Source organism: Garra rufa, chromosome 9 (genome assembly GCF_049309525.1).
Source record: "Garra rufa chromosome 9, GarRuf1.0, whole genome shotgun sequence".
Taxonomy (NCBI): Eukaryota; Metazoa; Chordata; class Actinopteri; order Cypriniformes; family Cyprinidae; genus Garra; species Garra rufa.
This window is the reverse complement of record NC_133369.1, coordinates 20,505,787-20,525,018: the sequence shown is the minus strand read 5'-3', so window position 1 is coordinate 20,525,018 and position 19,232 is coordinate 20,505,787. Positions and strand designations below refer to the sequence as shown.

The following is a 19,232-nucleotide window of genomic DNA, read 5'->3' as shown; positions in this document are numbered from 1 at the left end:
ATCTATCTAGGAGGGCTTGAGGGTGAGTAAATCATGGTGTAATTTTCATTTTTGGGTTAACTATCCCTTTAATAGCCGAATAACACAAATCAAACATATATAAATACTTACAGCCAATGGTTGGCTTGTGGCAACTTTGGTCAAACCGGGTCTCAACATGGACTCCTTTTTATCTACATAGGGAACCATAACATTCAGCTTCTCGATAATCATCTCCATGATTTGCAGGGCCAGAGTGCTGTCTGCTCCTAGAGCCATCCACATCTCACAGCTCCAGCTGGAGAAAACACACAATGACACAAACATAAGCACATCATTATTATGCTTGTGCATCATGGAGCACATGACAGACAATGAATGCCATATACCTAAACAACACACACAGTAATCACCTGTCGTATGGTAGTGGGTAGGCAACGAGCGTGTTGACCACAGTCTGCAGATGCTGTGTAGCGAGAATGAGGATGGACTGACCGATGGCTACCTTCACCTGCTCCTCACCAATCACCTGCAGCCGGTTGTGCAACACCTCCAGCATCTCTGGCACCTGACAAAGAGTCAAGACACAACAAATGAAAACTGACAAAATAAAAAATAATTACAATTTCATTGAACATGAAAACAACAGCATGAAGGAAGCACTTGTGGACATGTCAGTGAGAGGGATTATGGGAATGTTGGAGAAACTTCTTTTAAACTAGTTTTCAAAACTACAAGCTACTAATATTCTACCAGTCAAAAGTTTTTGAACAGTAAGGTTTTTAATGTTTTTAAAGAAGTCTCTTTCATTTATTTGATCCAAAGTACAGCAAAAACATTTTTACTATTAAAAAAAAACTGCTTTCTATTTGAATACATTTTAAAATGCAATTTATTCCTGTGTTTTCAAAGCTGAATTTTTAGCATCATTACTCCAGTCACATGATCCTTCAAAAATTATTCTAAAATTTTCTGATTTGCTGCTCAGAAAACATTTTTATTATTATTATTATTATTATTATTATTATGTTGAAAACAGCTGAATAGTATTTTTCAGTTTTTTCGATAAATAGAAAGTTTAGAAGAACAGCATTTATCTTTTGTAACATTAAAAATGTCATTATCATCACTCTTGAACAAATTAAAGCATTCTTGCTAAATATAAAAGTATTCATTTTTTTTTTACATTTCTTTCCCAAACAAAATAAAAATACAAATATTCTGACTCCAAGCTTTTAAATGGTATATTGTATAATGTTAAAAAAGCTTTTTTATTTTAGATCAATGCTGATCTTTGGATCTTTTAATTCATGAAAGAATCCTGAAAAAATGTACTCAACAGTTGTAATTTTGATAATAATAATAAAAAAAGTTTATTGAACAGCAAAACAGCATATTAGAATGATTTCTGAAGGATCATGTGACACTGAAGACTGGAGTAATGATTCTGAAAATTTAGCTTTGATCACAGGAATAAATTACATTTTAAAATATATTCAAATAGAAAGCAGTTATTTTAAAGAGTAAAAATATTTCACAATATTACTGTTTTTGCTGTATTTTGGATCAAATAAATGCAGGCTTGATGAGAAGAAAAGAATTCTTTAAAAACATTAAAAATCATACTGTTTTGACTGGTAGTGCAAGCTAAGCTTAAGTAATAAGCTGTAAATAAGCAGTAATTTAAGTCACTTTATTCACAAAAAATCTATTCATTAAAAAACTATTCATGTAAGAACATTTGCTAACACTAAAATATGTTTGATTTCACAGAATCTAACGAACGTATAAATGTACCAGATCCTGCAGGCCACCACCTCTGTTCTTCAGCAAGGTGTTGAGGATCACGCTGGATGCTCTGGAACAGTTGGACTGAGAGTCCACCAAACCATCAAACAGCATAAACAACAGGGTGCTCAACTGCTGCTGGGGCAAACGCTTACTGATGATCTAAAACACAGGACACAGGGGGTGGAGAGGGAGAAAGCGAGTCAGTTTTAGTTTCAGAAAGAGAGCTGGTGGATACATAAAGTTTTTTGGAAGTATCAGTATTTTAGGAGAACATTACATCAGGATGTAATTAACCTTTGTCAGCTCAGAGCAGGTTTTATACAAGACTGAATGGTCAGGATTGCTTAGCTTCTCGCGAACATCTAACAGACCCTCAACTGAATCGTCCTTGTGGTCCAGTGAAAAGCCTGTCAGGAAAATGAAAGAGGCAAGATACCCAAGTATTTCAGCAAAACATAACAGTAAACAAGTTCATATTGACAGAGTGTCAATCCGAAGCTCACCCCTGGGTTAGACAAAATTAAGCTGTGCTATGAAAAACTGGGCAGTACCTTCATAGCGCAGCTGAATGTACATCAGTCTGTAGACACAGTCTATGGCTGCCTGTCGCACCTCAGGGTTTGGGTCTGTGCACCGCGGGGCTAGACGCCCCACAAGAGCTCCCAAATTATGGAATGTCACTAGATTCTAGACAGAGAGAGAATGAAAGAGAAAGATTCATTAGCACTGAGCTTGAGATCTAATAAGATTTTAACTACATTTGTTCCCCAAAGTACATATTTCATTAATCAGTGCCTTGAGGTAACCAAAACGTCTTTTCGGAAGAGCAAAATAAATGATCTTACTTAACGTTTCATCTTGGGCAGAATGAAATAATAGGCTTAAAAGTGAACGCTTTGTATATAAAGGATGTAAGAAATTTGTCTAGGCTGATTCACAGTGTGAATTTTGGGGTAACAATCCCAAAGTACAAATACCCTTTTTCCACACAGAAAGCAACACTTTAATTGCTAAATTAACATCATAATTTTTTAATTACTTTAATAACTATTCCTGGTATCGTGATGGCAAAACTCTCTCAATACTATCGTGGTCACATGGCAATATAAACCATAGGTTTATATAAAAAAAAAAAAAAAGTGTAGTTTTTATTAAATATTTTCAAATCTTCTTATTCTAACATAAATGGTCTTTAAAGTTGTGTTCAGGGCCATTAAGTTTTGGCACAGTATCTGTCAAACAAACTAAAACCAAAAGTAATAATTTGGCTTTTTTTTGGCACTTTGGCAAAAATCCCTTAATTAAGTTGCTTCGCGTTTCAAAGCAAAGAGCGCACTTCTTTTAGGCGATCAGCTCGTGATCTGTTGTTTTCTGCGTCTCAGAATGGCTTAATTCATGGTTAACTGCCACCAGTTATGCTTTTTTTGTCACGGAAGATGATCACAGCATTTCACTAAATTTGCGGCTTAAATGGGTAATGTTACTGCAGTCCAAATTCAAATGATAATTTTTTAAATGTAGAAAAGAGAAAAGTATTGTAATTTTCCTACTGTAGTGTAAAGAAAAAATAATAATCCTATGAAATATTTATTTTACAGTGCAATTGTTTTACAATATACGGCTATTACTGTCATTGGAAAAACAATAATTTTAAAACTTTTATTATTATATTCTGTTTTTTTAAACACCAGTGCGGATGTAATTTAGACTGAGACAGTACACCACAAATAAAAATAGGGTTGAGTCCCTGATAAAGTTCAGGTAAAAGACTTTTTTCTGACTTAAGTTGCCTTAGTTAAAAACATGTGTCGGAGCTCTTAATTTTGAAGTGCATTAGATAGAATAATTAAATTTTAAAATGTACAAAATTTTTGTTGAAGATTTTTGCAAGTCTTCATTTGTCTTTAAAAAAAAAAAAAAGGCAATAATATTGTATTGTGGACTTCATATCGTAACATTTTTGTATCATGAGATTTTGATATTGTTACATCCCTAATATCTATATCTTTTAATTATAGTATAATCAAATTTCTTTTCTATTTATTTAAAGGGATAATTCACCCAAAAATGAAAATTCTGTCATCAATTATTCCCCCTCATGTCGTTCTAAGCCCGTTCTAAGCAGCTGACGGGTTCAAGGCCCAGAAAGGTAGTAAGGACATTGGTTAAAATAGTCCATGTGACATCAGTCACAACACCTTAATTTTATAAAGCTATGAGAATAATTTTTGTGCAAAAGTAAACAAAAATACCAAATTTATTTTAATGATGTTCTTACTACCTTTCTGGGCCTTGAATGTGGTAGTTGCACTGCTGTCAGAAAGCTCTTGAATTTAAAAAAAAATATCTTGTGTTCCGAAGATAAATAACAGTTTTACGGGTTTGAGGGTATGTAATTAATGACAAAATTCAAATGTTTAGGTAATTTAGGTAACAATTTGTTTATTACTTGTATAAAATGAAACCCTCTTCCTCTCTAATGTTGGTGCAGAACTATACTGCTGTAATATGTTTGAGCCTGTTGGGTATTTTAGAGATGCATAAAATGTAAATCCTTTCAAAGAAACCTTTCCCAACATTAGACATTTAAAGGTGCAGTGTGTAGATTTTGCGGCATCTAGCGGTGAGGTTGTGAATTGCAACAGTCAACCGCTCACTCCTCCCTTTAAAGAAGCTATGGAAGCCAATACAGGATTAAAGACGTCGTCGTTTTAGACAGCAACGAATAATGAGGTTTCTTTTAAAACGTAAATTAAGGAATTATATTTACTTAATAATTCAATAAAACGATGTTATTGTGAATATTACTGTTACTTGTTCATCATTGTGTCAGTGTTTTTTCGCAAGAACAACAGTGATGAAACGCGATCTGTAGAGCAGTTTGTCCGTTTAGGGCTACTGTAGAAACAATACGGCGACTTCCATGTGAGGGGACCCGCAGTGTATGTAGATATAAACTGCTAATTCTAAGGTAATAAAAATATAATGGATCATTAAGTAAGGTCTTTATACACCCCTGAAAACATAGTTATGTATATTATATTGCAACTCTGTCTAGAGATCATCTTAAATTTTACACAGTGCACCTTTAAAGACTAACACTAATTTCTGCATTATAGATCTTATCCACCTTATTTTTCTCCCGTAAAAGCGGGCAGCCATTTGTAAATTTAATGTGTCTGGCTTTCAGTCTCATCCGCTTCCAGACATTTTTAGCTGTGCAAAACAGCTCTTTTTGCTGCTTGATATTGCAAATTGGTGTGTCTTACCATATTATTTTAATGTATTATCTAAATTATGAACACACTGGTTTGTAGTGTGAACAATTTTTCCGTTTACTGCACTTTGCTATTCTTCTCATTAGTTCCCTACAGAGGCTAATGAAGTGAAAACGGTTTACTTCTGCATTGAAAAATAAGGCGGATGCAGGTAATATACACACACATACATAAGTCAATGATGTTCTTTACCTTCACACTGAGATTGTCCAAGTAGAACCGCAGTAACTCTGCTGTGGTCTTTACTGCCCTCTCCCGCTCATGGTCTTGTCCTGAGCTCAGCCAGCTTTCTATATGCTGGGGAAAATACAAAAGCACTCAATAAATGGTGCTCAGACAAAGGGACTACAAAATAGCAAGTAACTTTTATAGTTGCTTCTTTACCTTGAACACAGACTGCAGACCATCAGGACTCAAGTCTCTGGCTAACACATTCCTCAGCAATTCATGAAGAGCGTTAAAAGTATCTGAATACAAGACCTAAGGGAAAATGCACTGCAGTGAAAAACAAGCTTTATGTTTAAAGCATACAGAAGATGTTCCCGGGGATGTGTAGAACCATGCATATTTTATTCTGACCTCTCTTTGCTGTGGATCCAGGGCTTCTTCATCTTTAGCCTTGTCTGGAGTGTCCACAGTAGGAAGCCCGTAAACTCCATTCAAACACGTTTTTAACAAGTCAAAGTTTTCATTTTCTGTTAAAGGAGGATCTAAGATTCTGAAGGCTTGAGTCAAGTTCTTAAAAGATTAAAGCTTGATTGAGATGTCAGTTTAGCATCTGTTTACAATGACAAATCTTTTAAAATGAATGAACGTAGAAGTGCAGATGAACACGTAAAAGATTTAAACGGTAGGATACATGAGGTTGGCACATGTGGTCAAAACAAGATAGCGAACAGGGGTCCGCATGACATCTGTTGGTTCTGCTTTTATGAAGTCCTGAAGGTAAATAAAAGACAAAAATGCCAAATTAAGTTATGGTTATCTCCTAGATTCTGGCCAATGGAAACTGATCAGTAACTGTTCTTCAATCGAAAACATACATACATAACTGTATGATCTTCAAATCAAACCTCTCACCATCATAACGCCCATCAGCTCTTGTTTGCGGGAGAATAGAAAGCCCTGTTTACGAACACTTTTGCTGATGGCCTTGGCAATGAGTCCGACACTATGAATAAGACTGAGCTTCATAGTCAGGTCCTATGATATGCCCATACACATACATACACACAAACACACAGAAAGAGATGCAAAGACACGCTCAAACTATGCGTAATGAAACATATGTCAATCAAACAGCACAGGCAAATCAAGACCTGGAATTAGGAAAGTATTGTCAAAGCTGTATTCATCATGCTCATTATAAATTAATTTACATGTTTGACTTGTATTATTTGCTTAACAGTGCTATAAGAGATCATAATCACAATTTGTGACAATATAATTGTGATTCAATAGAAAAAGAGTTGAAGTGATGAATCAAGCCACCTAAAATCCACAAAAGCCAGAAAGTATCTAAACACTGTGATTCTTTAGTAAGACAAAGGTTATCAGGTTAATAAGCACTTTTTGACCTTCTCAAAAAACATTAAACTTTTACTTATTTTTAAGTGTAGTGTAAAGTGAGTTTAAAATGTCATCTTTATTTTAAACTGTAATATATCGACAGACCTTTTAAAAAGATGCCGATTAAATAGCTTATAAATGCTTTTTAAAATTCGTCTTAGGGTCATAAAAAGACATTTTATGCAATTTTTGAGAAGCTCAAAAGGTTATATTGTAAAGGTTTTGATTGCAGCATCAAGACTGAAGAGAAAGTGAGTTAAAGTTTAAAGATCAGAGGTGAGAGAAGGTCCCTGTGATCGCTTCCCTTCACGGTACCTTGGTCTCTACTTTAATTCCCAGAACCTGTACAACAATAAAAGTAATGATGCAATGTAATTCACAAACATTAAAGATAATACTTTCTATTTAACAACAGAGAATGGACTACATGAATGATGAATTATGTGACCCTTCAGATACTGTTTGTACTTTGAGATATAAATCTAAATGCCTTTAGTCTGTTGTATATATAGCATCAGTTTAGTGCAAAAACAAAGCTAAATTCTTTTAAAATCCCAGCAAAGACATTCAAATTGCACTGCAGAATGTTAAAAGAAAATGAGTTACATGGTTCTCTAACAGTGAAATTATTTTAAATCGCATAATTACATTATGAATATTGATGAGGTATGATTCAGCACTCAAAGAGAATTAATGATCCTTGTCATTAAAAATCATTTAGATCAAACTGTCATAACTGCAGCCTCAAAAGCAACCAACTGAATCCTGTCAACAATATACTAGGACATTCAGAGGACTTGTTTAGCAAAACATCTCACAGCAGCAACACATTTTTCAGTTTTGTGCCTCACTGCTGTAACAAACAATGAGAAAAGATTAATGTGTTAATCCTGATCAAATAAATGAGCTGTTCGTTCTAACATAATAGAACTACAGAGGCATGACAAATTTCAATTTTTCTTAAAAAACGCCATTAAACATTCGATGCATATGCAAGCTGAGTCATCAATATTTTTGGTCCATTTTTCACAGAAGAGGCCATTCATTTTAAATGTGTAAAACTGTTCAAAGTTGCTTTTGTCAACTTTTAGGAGTACACTAACAGGAACTTCAGAGGAATACATTTTAGAATTTAGAAACACTAGTTTAGAATACTGCTGTAATTTTAAACCACAAAAAGATACTGTAGACAAGCAATATTATGGAGTTTACCTTGGTGTTGAAGTTCTTGGAGATGTTTTGGAGAATGTCACTATCAATTCGAGTGAGGAGTTGATCTTCTGGCGCGTGCAACGCAACATATCCATAACACAAAATAAGTGTGCTCTTCATTTTCTCCACATCAACATCATTTTTATCCTGAATGACAAGAAACGTTGACAACAAGATACATGTGTGAAATATAGATTCTGAAGCACTTTATAAACCTAATTTTTTTTTTTTCAAATTTAACCTTTGCACAATGAACCACTGTGCACTGTAGCATTTCACAATTACTATTAATAAAAAACATAATATGGTACAACAATCATTTCAAACTAAATTGAAATGTTTTTAACAATCTAATTTGGGAAACAAAAAGATGTTTTATTTGCATCATGTGAGAAGTACAATGAAGCTCAGCCTACTTTGAGAAGACCAAAAATCCCTGAGGCTTTCTTGAAGGCATCAGACTTCCCAAATTCCTCCAGTTTTCCAAGAGTGCCATCGAGATGACTGCTGGCGCACAGTCCGATTCCCATTGCAACACCCTGCATACCAATTAATGCCTGTTACTTGTATTATTCTTAATTAGCAGCTTTTAAATAACTGCAAAAACTTAAAATATTCAAACTGTGGAACATTTTAATCAATTTTGTGTAGAAGTAGTGGAAAGACCTTAGTTTGGGTACCGTACTAGGTCAGAATGGTCGAGTGGTCATCCACCAATGGACTACCGTATTTTCCAGAAGTCAAGTTTTTTTTTATCATCTAAAACATGCTGCAACTTATATAATAAAATTAAATTACAATGTGTGACCCTGGACAACAAATACGGTAGTCAATTTGTGACTAGATTTGGATTGATTTCTAATATATGATTTTGTTGAACATTTTTTGTGGTAGTGTGGTAAAAGTCATGAACGATAGTTCATCCAAAAACGTAAAGTCTGTCATTAATTACTCACCCTCATATCTTAATCTGTGTTCCGAAGATGAACAAAGGTCTTACGGGTTTGGAACGACTTCAGTAATTAATATCAGAGTTTTCATTTTTGGGTGAAAATGATCTCTTTAAGAGACTTAATACCCTAGAGAGGGTTTTGGTGTGCTGTCAGCATGCTGTGCTTCTGCAATCTGTTTGACTGTCAACACAGTAAACTCTCTCTGAGAAGTTATTCCTCTAAATTCAGAAGTTATTTGTGAACTAATAAGTCCTCAGTGGCATACCGTTCTTTCGATTGGATCATTGTGACGAGCGCTGATCAGGATCTCCTGCAGCTGTTTCCTGACCAGCTCTTTATTATAGCACTGCTGGAGAATCACACCGATACACCTGTACAAAAAACTCTGGGGAAAAAGAGTAAGCAAGTAGAGTTTGTCACAAGAACTGAGTAAATTAAGTAAAAATTACATTCAAATACTTATTTTGTTTGGCCAAACAGCTTGGGAGATTTATTACGTAGGCAATCCTTTTAAAGGGAACCCAGGTATTAAGACTTGGCATGGCTTAATATAACGTAAATTATGTGTTTTACTAAAATATTTTGTAGAAAACTCATGAAAGATTTATTTTATTTTAAAAAATTCACATTGTTTCATATATTTTGGACTGTAAGGAGCGCCATTACTTTGATGTAAAATGGTTGCACTCAGTGAGCTACTGGAGCTACCTGTGGTTATTTTTACTGGAACACAATTCGAAAAATAAAATACTGAGACAATGCCACATTGTGCGTCTTTTGGTTGTAATTTTCAGTCGAAGGGCAACTAGAGAAGTCATGTAAGTCTTCACTGTTTTCTTAGCGATAAGAAGAGAAGAAAAGAATGCGAAGATCCCTGTGGATGAATAAAACTTCCTAAAGACCCGCGTCTTTGCTCTTTCCACTTTAGCCCTGATGCCTTTGAGGCTTTTAGTAGATCACAGCTATTGAAAGAACTTATGAAAGGCAGAGACAAGAAACACTAGATGCCATCCTGACAGGATGTAAACATGTGACGCTTGTCATGACGCCACAGCCACTGAAGGAGTTTCTCAGTGCGAATTTTACTCAATATCGGGGGGCATTTAGAATACGATGGTATGGCATTTGGTTTAGGTAGCTGTGGTCATCGTATAAGGGTTTTATTTTCAGAGTTGTGTATTCCGAGTTATGTTGCGGTAAAAATAGTAACAGGTAGCACCAGTAGCTCACCGAGTGCAACTATTTTACGCTTACATATGTATAAAATGACGTGGATTTTTTTAAATTAACGTAAATCTTTCATGGGTTTTCTACTACTTATTTCAGTAAGAGACATTATTTATGTTTTATTAACGCATACAGGTCTTAATACCTGGGGTTCCCTTTAAACAAGCTGAAACTAATTTCTGTTTTATAATAATTTAATAATAATTAATAATTAGAACAACAATATCAAATAACGAGATATATAAAATGCAGAACAAAAAAATATATATTTTTAAATATGTAGGACTTAGAAAGCTTCTTTTACTCAAATAATACATCTGGTTTATAATATGAAAAAACAGATTTCTAAACTGACCTTCTCCTCCAAAGCATTGTTGTAAGTAGGAAGGTATCGTGTGGCTTCTACTGCAAGCTGACCAGTCCACTGGCTGTCATTAATGGCTGCCAGAGTTTTAGACAGGAGCTTGATCACAATCAGAAAGCAATGTCTGATTAATCAACATCGGCTTTGGCCATTAGTCTTGTCAATGCTCAACTTTCACGCAAGCGTTTCTTTAAAATAGCCATTTATTAATCCATACATATTACTACAGACCTGAAGTAAACTTTCTTCCCACTTCTTTTTATTCAGAGAATCTTCTGTTGATTCTGGTTAGAAGACAGAGGACAAAATTCAGTCAGAAACAACACTCTGGAAAAAGTCAAAGATAATGGGACACCCAATATAACTTTTTAAGGCTACACTTTGTAACTATCTTGGAAAAGTTGTTGAAAGTGAAATATGATTTCTCATTTTTAAATATGATTTTGGCTGTATCTAGGAAACATCTGGTTGTCTTGTGAGTCTCTAAGGACAGGTGGTTGTGGTTTTGGAAAACACATGAGAGGTTTCACTGAAACCTCATCATAGCAGATGATTCAAGAACCTCTCCTTCGACTAAAAACTGTCTTGAGAACCTGTGAAGTATCAGTTACTAGTCGAAATGAGGTAACAAGTGTCAGTAAATTTACCTAATTCATTGAAATATCACAGCAGGTTAGATTAGACAGAGCTGATGTCCAAAATCAGTTTCGAGATTGGCTGGACTTTTGGAATCATGCTGAAACACTGAAATGTGCAGCTGGATGCTTTGACCAATAGGTGGCGTGGTCTGGTAGCCTGATGAAGAAAAGCACCTAATCCACTGCATCACTGTTGTATATTTTAACAAACCTTCAAGATAAGTGACCAGCTTTGGTATCTCGTTGTCCCACAGAGGCTCGGCTTTAGGGTGAATGTTAGGGCTGATAGCGTTGAGCAGACTTAGAGAGGGAGCACCGTGTCCCCTGCATCGAAACGGGAATGTGGCATTCACCTGAGGAAAATGTAACATTGGTTTCAGATGTTTAAGGTCTGCAGTAAGCAGAGACTAAATGACACAAGGACTCTAAATAATGTATGAGGAGAAACAGACAGTCAAAAAAATGTTTGTCTTCAAAAAAACTAAAACTAAATGAATTTTGTTAGTTTGAAATCAATATTATGTTTAGGACCATTTTGTGTTTACAAACAGTTTAGGGTTGTTTTTTATGCTCACCAAGGCATTTATTTGTTCAAAATACAGTAATACTGTGAAATACTGTTTTCATCATTTAAAATAACTTTTCTATTTGAATACTGTAAAATGCCATATTTAACATTAAAGCTGTTACCTTTGATCAATTTAATGCATCCTTAATAAAAATGGAAGCCTGTTTCTGCCACTGAATAAATTTTTTTTTAAAGGTAATTGCAACATTTTCTCTCATAATTCTATTTTTTTTTTTTACATCTCACAATTCTGACTTTTTCTCAGAATTGTGAGATAGAAACTTGCAATTTTGAGAAATGAAGTCACAATTGTGAGATAAATTTGCAAATCCGAGTTATAAATTCAATTGTGACTTTATAACACACAATTCTGAGTTAAGTCAGAATTGTGAGACTAAAAAATAAATTTGGAATTCTGAGAACATCTCAGACTTTTTTCTCCCTCAAAATTGGACTTTATAACTCAATTTTGAGAGAAAAAAAGTCATAATTGCGAGATAAAAAGTCACAATAACATTTTTTATTAAGAGATTATATTACACAATTCTAAGGAAAAAGTCAGAATTGTGAGTTTATATCATGCATTTCTGAGGAAAAAAAGTCAATTGTGAGCTTATATAATGCAATTCTGAGAAAAAAAGTCAGAATTGAGAGTTTATATCATGCATTTCTGAGGAAAAAAGTCAATTGTGAGCTTATATAATGCAATTCTGAGAAAAAAGTAAATTGTGAGTTTATATCATGCAATTCTGAGAAAAAAGTCAGAATTTTGAGTCTGTATCATGCAATTCCGAAATTGAGATAAAAAGTCGCAATAATTTTTTTTAAATTCAATGATAGAAATAGGCTTCCATATCTTACTGACCTCAAACTTTAGAACATTTATGTATTATTGTATCACTGATATGCTATAATAGGGAATGATGAAATATCCACTTATAAAAAAATATATAATGATAAAAATCAAGAATAAAATATTCCAGAGAGGCACGTTAAAATAAAAAAAATATTTACTTTTTACCCGATTCACTAGCTGAAACTGAAAAAAAAAAAATAACACTGGGAATTTGACACTTACCAAGAGCCTTATCATCAGGACATACTGTGAGGGAAGACTAGAGACTGCGGGAAGAAGGAAGAAACAGAGCAAGACAGAGAGAGGGGGAGAGCAGACAAGGGTAAACCATTAGTGAAGCCCATGATCCAAAAGCATTACAATTAACGAATAAATAATCACTGAACCTGGGACTTATTTGTCCAACTAGAGTTCAATTTAATCACTGTCAGAGTAAGAAACAATTAGCCTCTGCCCCAAAAACTTTATTCAGTTGATAAATACCACTTTTCATTTGACTAATTAGAAACAGACTCAACAGGCAAAGCAAACGACTTGCAATGAAAACAAAACGTCTGCAAGTGCAATTTAGTTTCAGGCCAACAACGGAAAAAAAGGTTTAATAACTGCTGCTGGATTTGCCACACTGCCAAGAAGACAGAAAGTGTGATTCCAGGGTGTCTTTAGGTCAGACAGTGGAAAAGCTCTTAGTCTGGGAATAGGCTCATCAGTGACATCATGTGTGTGTGTGTGTGTCCACACCTTGTGCGTTGAAGTTGATGTTGAAGTTGGGTTCTTGTGCTGTTCGTTTCTTGTTAGCCAGCAGAATTAAACTCTTGCACAAGGGGGTAGTGGCGTTGGCGTACTGATTTGGGGTCAGGTAGCAAAGCAACATCGGCCACAGAACCTAACCGAGAAATAACATCATTTTAGATGTACAGTAATTATATAAAGTAAACAAAAGACATACTGTCAAACCAAAATTTATTCAGACATCTTCAACATTTCTCACATTATCACAGTTTATTCGCTACAGTTTAGAAAATGGTTAAAAAAACGATGACAAGAACTCAAGAGTTAAACTGTGTCAGAACAAATTCACCTTGACAATGTCAGATAACTTTGATAGAAAGGTATGTAACAAAACAATAAAATTTTTGGTCCCAAATTTTTATCAGTTTTACTGGTAGTCCACTGTATGAAGAATGTTTGGGTATAATCCAAGCGGCAACCTCCCGCTCTCTCTACTGAAACCAACACGGAAGTGGCTTAAACTGCAATTCATCGACTAGAGACTGGCTGCAAAAGGGAGTCAGTCCCATTGACTCCCCATGTTAAAATGCCCAATTTTACAGCAGAAAAAAACATGTTTACAGCCTGGTTCAAAAAGTGGTTTTAGACTATATAACTAATTTCGCCCGTCATGTCAACTGTGAGGGGGGTGAATTTTTTTTATAACTCATCCGTTTAAGTTATATTAAGCCGTAAACTTCTGCATAATTAAGGGCGTGGCCACTTGAGTGACAGGGGGATTGCCGCTGCTGTCAACACTGGCGCGCTAAGTAGGCGTGGTTTTAGCACCCAGCTCCACCCACGTCCTGCCTCTTTGCCCATTTTTGATTATCCGGGAGTGACACGCGATGACAAGATTGCAAGATGGCGACGGCGAATCCCGCCCACTATAGGCTTCAAAATTGCTCTTCAGAAACCTACGGATGACGTCACGGACACTACGTCTATATTTTTTACAGTCTATGGTATAATCTCAGTTTACTTTATTTTGCAATCCTCACTTATCTAAATGAACTATAGTGTCCTGCACCCACTAGTAAAAAATATCAAAAATTATAACTGGTGTCTGAATAATATTTGGGCTGACTTTGAATAGAGGTAGTCTTGGTCAATTTAGTGTCAATTATTACACTAAAATAATGCAATTAAGATTAATTAAACAATGTAAAGTGTAAAAGAACACACTAATGTAAAGAACTGAAAATAAAATAAAATAAAAGAAATAAGCACAGTAATTAAAAAAAAATGTGTCACAGGGAATTATTGAAATGTCCATTTATGTTTTTTTCTCCACTGTAAATCGGAAAAAAACATAAAGATTATTATTTTCTTTTTCACTTGCAAAAACTTTAAATTTAACAGTATTTCACTGTAAAATGACCTGCAATTTTTATTAGTTTTACATTTTCACCGTAGAAGTCGATGGAAAATTAAATAAATGGTAGAAGCTTGTTTAATATTTTCTATGAGGTCTTACTTAGTTTATTTATTTATAAATATTTGTCTACATTTTTTACGAAAAAAAATAAGCAAATTCCCTCTAAATAAACAATTCTTATTTATTAAAGTCATGTATGAATCTCATCAAGCTAGTGTTTTTAAGCATTTTACATTAATTCCAAAGTAATAACTCAAGGCAGTATTACATTTTTCGGAACATCAGCCAACAAAGGTCCGTAAATATTAGTCATAGAAAGAGATTTACTTTAAATTTTACCAAGCTGATAATTCCCACAAACTTTTTTATTGTCATTTTAAGTCTTTATTTTGACGTAACAAAGGGGTTATATCCAAGTGTGTGAGTTGTTGTGACTTACTTTTTTTAAATTAGTCTTCCCATTAACGCTATTATATTGTTCGTTCAGTAAAAATTTGTTCTATGCGAACAAAACAAGGCAGGAATTATCACATGAACCAATCACAGCCGAACATAACCAGAATCATATCCAATCATATCACGATGGAGGCATTGTCTCCTCTCACATGACTCTTCTTACATTCATTCTCAATTACCCCCACCAAACTCATTGCAGACTTTAGTGGGTCTGTTAAAACTCAATGGGCTCAGGGGAGATGAGAGAAACCTGAACTCCCACTGTAACTTTATCTGTTGGTGTCACTGTTGAACACTGTTTCTTTAGTAATTGTGATTTATACACTTTTTAATGTTATATTTTGTACTAAGAATTTTTCTAATCCAGTCTTTTGAGACACCACTGCCTCCCCTTCCTCCTAATAAACAAACAAAGGAAAACCTCAAGGAAAAGAAATCAGTGTCTAACCGGATAAATCCCACTAACCATAAATCCACATTCACAATAAATCTCATAAAAGTCTAAACTCAGTGCTTTAAAATAACATGTTAACAAAAAAGACACAACAAAAGTCTAAAAATAGTCTGGCTATATGCACGTCTCCTGACATTTTCCTGGTTATCATTCGAATGTGTTTTGGCGGAGGGAACGGAGACAGTCTCATCGGCACATAAACTGTCTTCGTCTGTCTGCTGAGGAGAGATCCCTGTCAACGGCCTGCTGTTGATGTTGGGAAGCTCACAGGAAAAAAAGATCTAATATTTCTCTAGACACTCTCTCTTACAAGCGGCAGTGCCGGGCCAAGCCTGCTGACTTTGGCTGTGAAGATGATGGACTGTGCTGAATGACTGCAAAGCCCATCTCTCACTATGTTCGACTTTCATTGAGTTGTCTTTAGGATAATAAGACGCATTGCAGATGTGCATATGCCTGATTTAGTGGCAGCAGGACTGTCGTCACCAAGAATTAACCATGGATTTATTAAAGTAAAAGTGTGGTAACCGTGTTTTTTGGCAGATTGATTACCATTTGTGTAACTACAGTTTAGGTAAACTAAGTTGAGTGTAGCAAAACCATGGTTTAACTACAATAACCATTTCTGGTTTTATTTGCAGTAAAACTAGTTAATTTTTCAAAGGGTATTCAGAATAATGAGTAATCAGTATTGGTTTACAAATGGTTGAGTTTTATTTTATTATATTTGGCATGCATCAATCCTGAAAATCAGGTCAAATTTTTAAGTGGCAGTTTTGTTAAGATTTATAGCAGAGATATGATATGAGTTTATGATATTTACCAAGTTCACTTACAAAGGCATAAAATGACAAATGACATGCAATAATGGTCAATCACATTGCTGCACAGTAACACCGAATAAAACAGAACAAAGTTCAGCACTGCACATTTTGAAACAAGAACCATGACTTCACACATCAAAGAAACCATTCGGCTTGTTTGAGGAAGGTGTACGCTTGTTTGTACTCATCTGTATACTCACATCAGTCAGACGGCCCACTGTGGTAGTGAAAAGATGCAAAGTGTTATCACACATGCTACGCAGGGCCTCATTGGTCACTTCCTCTGGGTCTGGAGGTCGCTGTCCTCGCTGTATAAATATTGAAACAATTTATTAGTTTTATTGCAATACACAACCAAGCATAAGTAGGGTTGGGATAAAGCCAATACAAGTCCAAAGCTAACAAACTAAAGGGAATCTCCTTAGCTACTGCAAATATTCAAAAACTCAGGTATGCACTGACATATGACACAACATGGACTGAAGTAAAAAGGCTTGCTAAATAGATCTGAAACAACTGATCACAAACAGTCATTGACTGTTGGAAATCAAGTAATTAGATTTGCAGACTCAAAGAGGTCAAATGTGTACAGTCATGTGACACTGCTGATCTGCAGTAAGATGTGTGAAATGTGTTATTCAGTAAAGGTTGTTTGTACATGGTAAGTGTCCGGTAGAGCACAGTGCTGGATGATGAAACGGACAAGCAGGTCTCCTCCCTCTAGCTCTAGGTAACCATGATGAGCCATAGCACTGATCACCTGAACCACTCTCTTCTTCACCTGCACAAGTAAACAACATCATTAAAACCTGTCTGATCACTCAAAATGAGCAGTATGACACCACCATCACATATATTTATATAACTTTGGGTACTTATATGTCTCCGAATATATCCACCTTTTACTTTAACACGGAAGTAAGCATATGGGCGAGACTTCCGGTTCATTATCCACTATTGGGACATAACGAAAAGAACAACGTACAGTAAACGGTAAAACTGTTTGCATTACAAACCAGCATGCTCATAATTAAGATAATATATTAAAATAATATGGTAAGATGCACAAATTTGCATTATTAAGCAGCAAAACGAGCTGTCTGTACAGCTAAAATTAGCTGGACGTGGATGAGACCGGAAACAGACTCATAAAATTTACAAATGGCTGCGGCCGTTCTTACACAAAGAAAGAGGTGGATAGGTTAAATGTCACATTAAAACTTTTAAACACATAAGAGTGAATCCAAATATTTATTCTGTAAAAATAATTAATTTTTACAAAAAAAGCACCACACACTGTAAACCCAAATGTTCAAAGTAATTAAGTAGAGTGAACTTAATTTAAAAAAAAGCATTCTACTAACTTAGATATTTTGACTTTTTTAGTTTTTGAGTAAATAAAACGTATGTTTTAATTCATTTGAACTACTTGTTGATGAATCAAGCACTACTTTAATGTATAATTCCACTGTACTTATTTTTTGAGCAGTTTAAACATTAGTGCAAGTGACTGATGTGAGTTTTGAGTTGATCAGGATTAATATCTTATACTACTCCAATCAAATTTAAAAGCAGACTGCATTTCATGCACTGGCTTACCAAACAGTGGTGAAGGCGGGAACCAACTCTTAGGAAAACACTACATCTCTGCAGCAAGTTGGATCTGTGCTCTTTACTTTTCGATTTTTCGATAATCATTATGGGTCTTAAAGTAAATGTTAAGAGGGCTTTTGAAAAAAAAAATGTAATAGTAAGAAATTAATTAATAGTAGACTTGCTATGGTATATTGTAAACCCAGTTATAATCGGTGTGAGGAGGAATACTGCTATGAAATGTAATGCTGGTTTAAATGAGAAATATGAATTAGACTTATATGGCAGCAGTTAAACATCTATAAATATACTAATGAATAAAATTAAATACTATATTAAGTCACCTGAAGAATGTTTTATGCATGTATGAGACAGCTAATATGCCCAACGAGTGAACGGATGTTACTTGGCATTATCAGGGTTTACAGTGCAGTTGTCATTTTCAATTATCTGAAATCTAAAGCAACTGTGACCTGTGCTAGCAAAATGAGTCGGATATTAGTGTACCTGATTACCAAGGTGTCAGTAAACACTTGAGATTATACATATGTGACATGTAAATGAAAAAAAATCTAATTAAAAACACTTGTGAACAGAACATTTTAAATCGTGTCTTTTCAAATTATGCAGGTGTGAAAATATAATTTAATTATAATAATTTACACCACATAATTCTGTTAAACACAAGATGTGGTGACAATGGAACTGCAGAATAAATGATAATGTTAATAGCTGTTTCCATCCACCTATTTTTCCATTAACAAAATTACGTAGTAATCACCTCACATAATTGCCTCACACAAATTGCATTCCTAAACATCAGGCAATGGAAAAGCGTTTGTTATTGCGTTTTGTCTGGCACGAGTCATTTATTATGTAGGAAAAGAGCCACAGGCTTCTCCATTTGCAGCATCTTTCATTTATATTATTGATATTTTGCGGCAGGATCCCTGAAAGTTACAACTTTGTTCTTTTGGACACATGTGATGGAAACAGTTTTTTATTCACAAATGTTTTATGCAATATTCAAATTTTGTGAGTTAAATTTGCAACCTAAGATGGAAGCACAGCCAATGTTAAATCTTCGAATGATGTATGTACATTCACTGTTGAACACGTTAGTAGCAGAGGCGGACAGTAGTGAAGTATTTTTACTTTACTCGAGTAAATTTAAAAAGTTTCTGTAGTTGTAGTGTTTTTCTTTGAAAAACTTTACTTCACTACATTCCAAAGCATAATATCATACTTTTTACTGCACTACATTTGATAAGTAAAAGTTGTGGTTTGTTTAACCATTAATACTTACGAACATAAAAGTTTT

The 19,232-nt window shown here is 34.7% G+C and overlaps 1 protein-coding gene across 1 annotated transcript in view; it reads right to left on the bottom strand.

Annotated features, from left to right (window-relative positions):
* The window catches only part of mroh1 (maestro heat-like repeat family member 1), a 40,413-nt gene that overhangs the window by 8,953 nt on the left and 12,228 nt on the right, over positions 1 to 19,232 (bottom strand). Inside the window, exons 13-33 of the mRNA XM_073847773.1 lie at positions 16,977 to 17,099; positions 16,519 to 16,626; positions 13,177 to 13,321; positions 12,658 to 12,701; positions 11,223 to 11,364; positions 10,605 to 10,657; positions 10,365 to 10,472; positions 9,048 to 9,167; positions 8,246 to 8,368; positions 7,830 to 7,976; positions 6,933 to 6,959; positions 6,129 to 6,251; positions 5,908 to 5,987; positions 5,628 to 5,766; positions 5,433 to 5,528; positions 5,241 to 5,345; positions 2,322 to 2,457; positions 2,065 to 2,177; positions 1,777 to 1,929; positions 393 to 547; positions 112 to 277 (exon numbers count right to left, since the gene is read on the bottom strand). Coding sequence (XP_073703874.1) covers positions 112 to 277; positions 393 to 547; positions 1,777 to 1,929; positions 2,065 to 2,177; positions 2,322 to 2,457; positions 5,241 to 5,345; positions 5,433 to 5,528; positions 5,628 to 5,766; positions 5,908 to 5,987; positions 6,129 to 6,251; positions 6,933 to 6,959; positions 7,830 to 7,976; positions 8,246 to 8,368; positions 9,048 to 9,167; positions 10,365 to 10,472; positions 10,605 to 10,657; positions 11,223 to 11,364; positions 12,658 to 12,701; positions 13,177 to 13,321; positions 16,519 to 16,626; positions 16,977 to 17,099 — 2,406 coding nt within the window. The remainder of the gene's footprint in view (positions 1 to 111; positions 278 to 392; positions 548 to 1,776; positions 1,930 to 2,064; positions 2,178 to 2,321; positions 2,458 to 5,240; positions 5,346 to 5,432; positions 5,529 to 5,627; positions 5,767 to 5,907; positions 5,988 to 6,128; positions 6,252 to 6,932; positions 6,960 to 7,829; positions 7,977 to 8,245; positions 8,369 to 9,047; positions 9,168 to 10,364; positions 10,473 to 10,604; positions 10,658 to 11,222; positions 11,365 to 12,657; positions 12,702 to 13,176; positions 13,322 to 16,518; positions 16,627 to 16,976; positions 17,100 to 19,232) is intronic.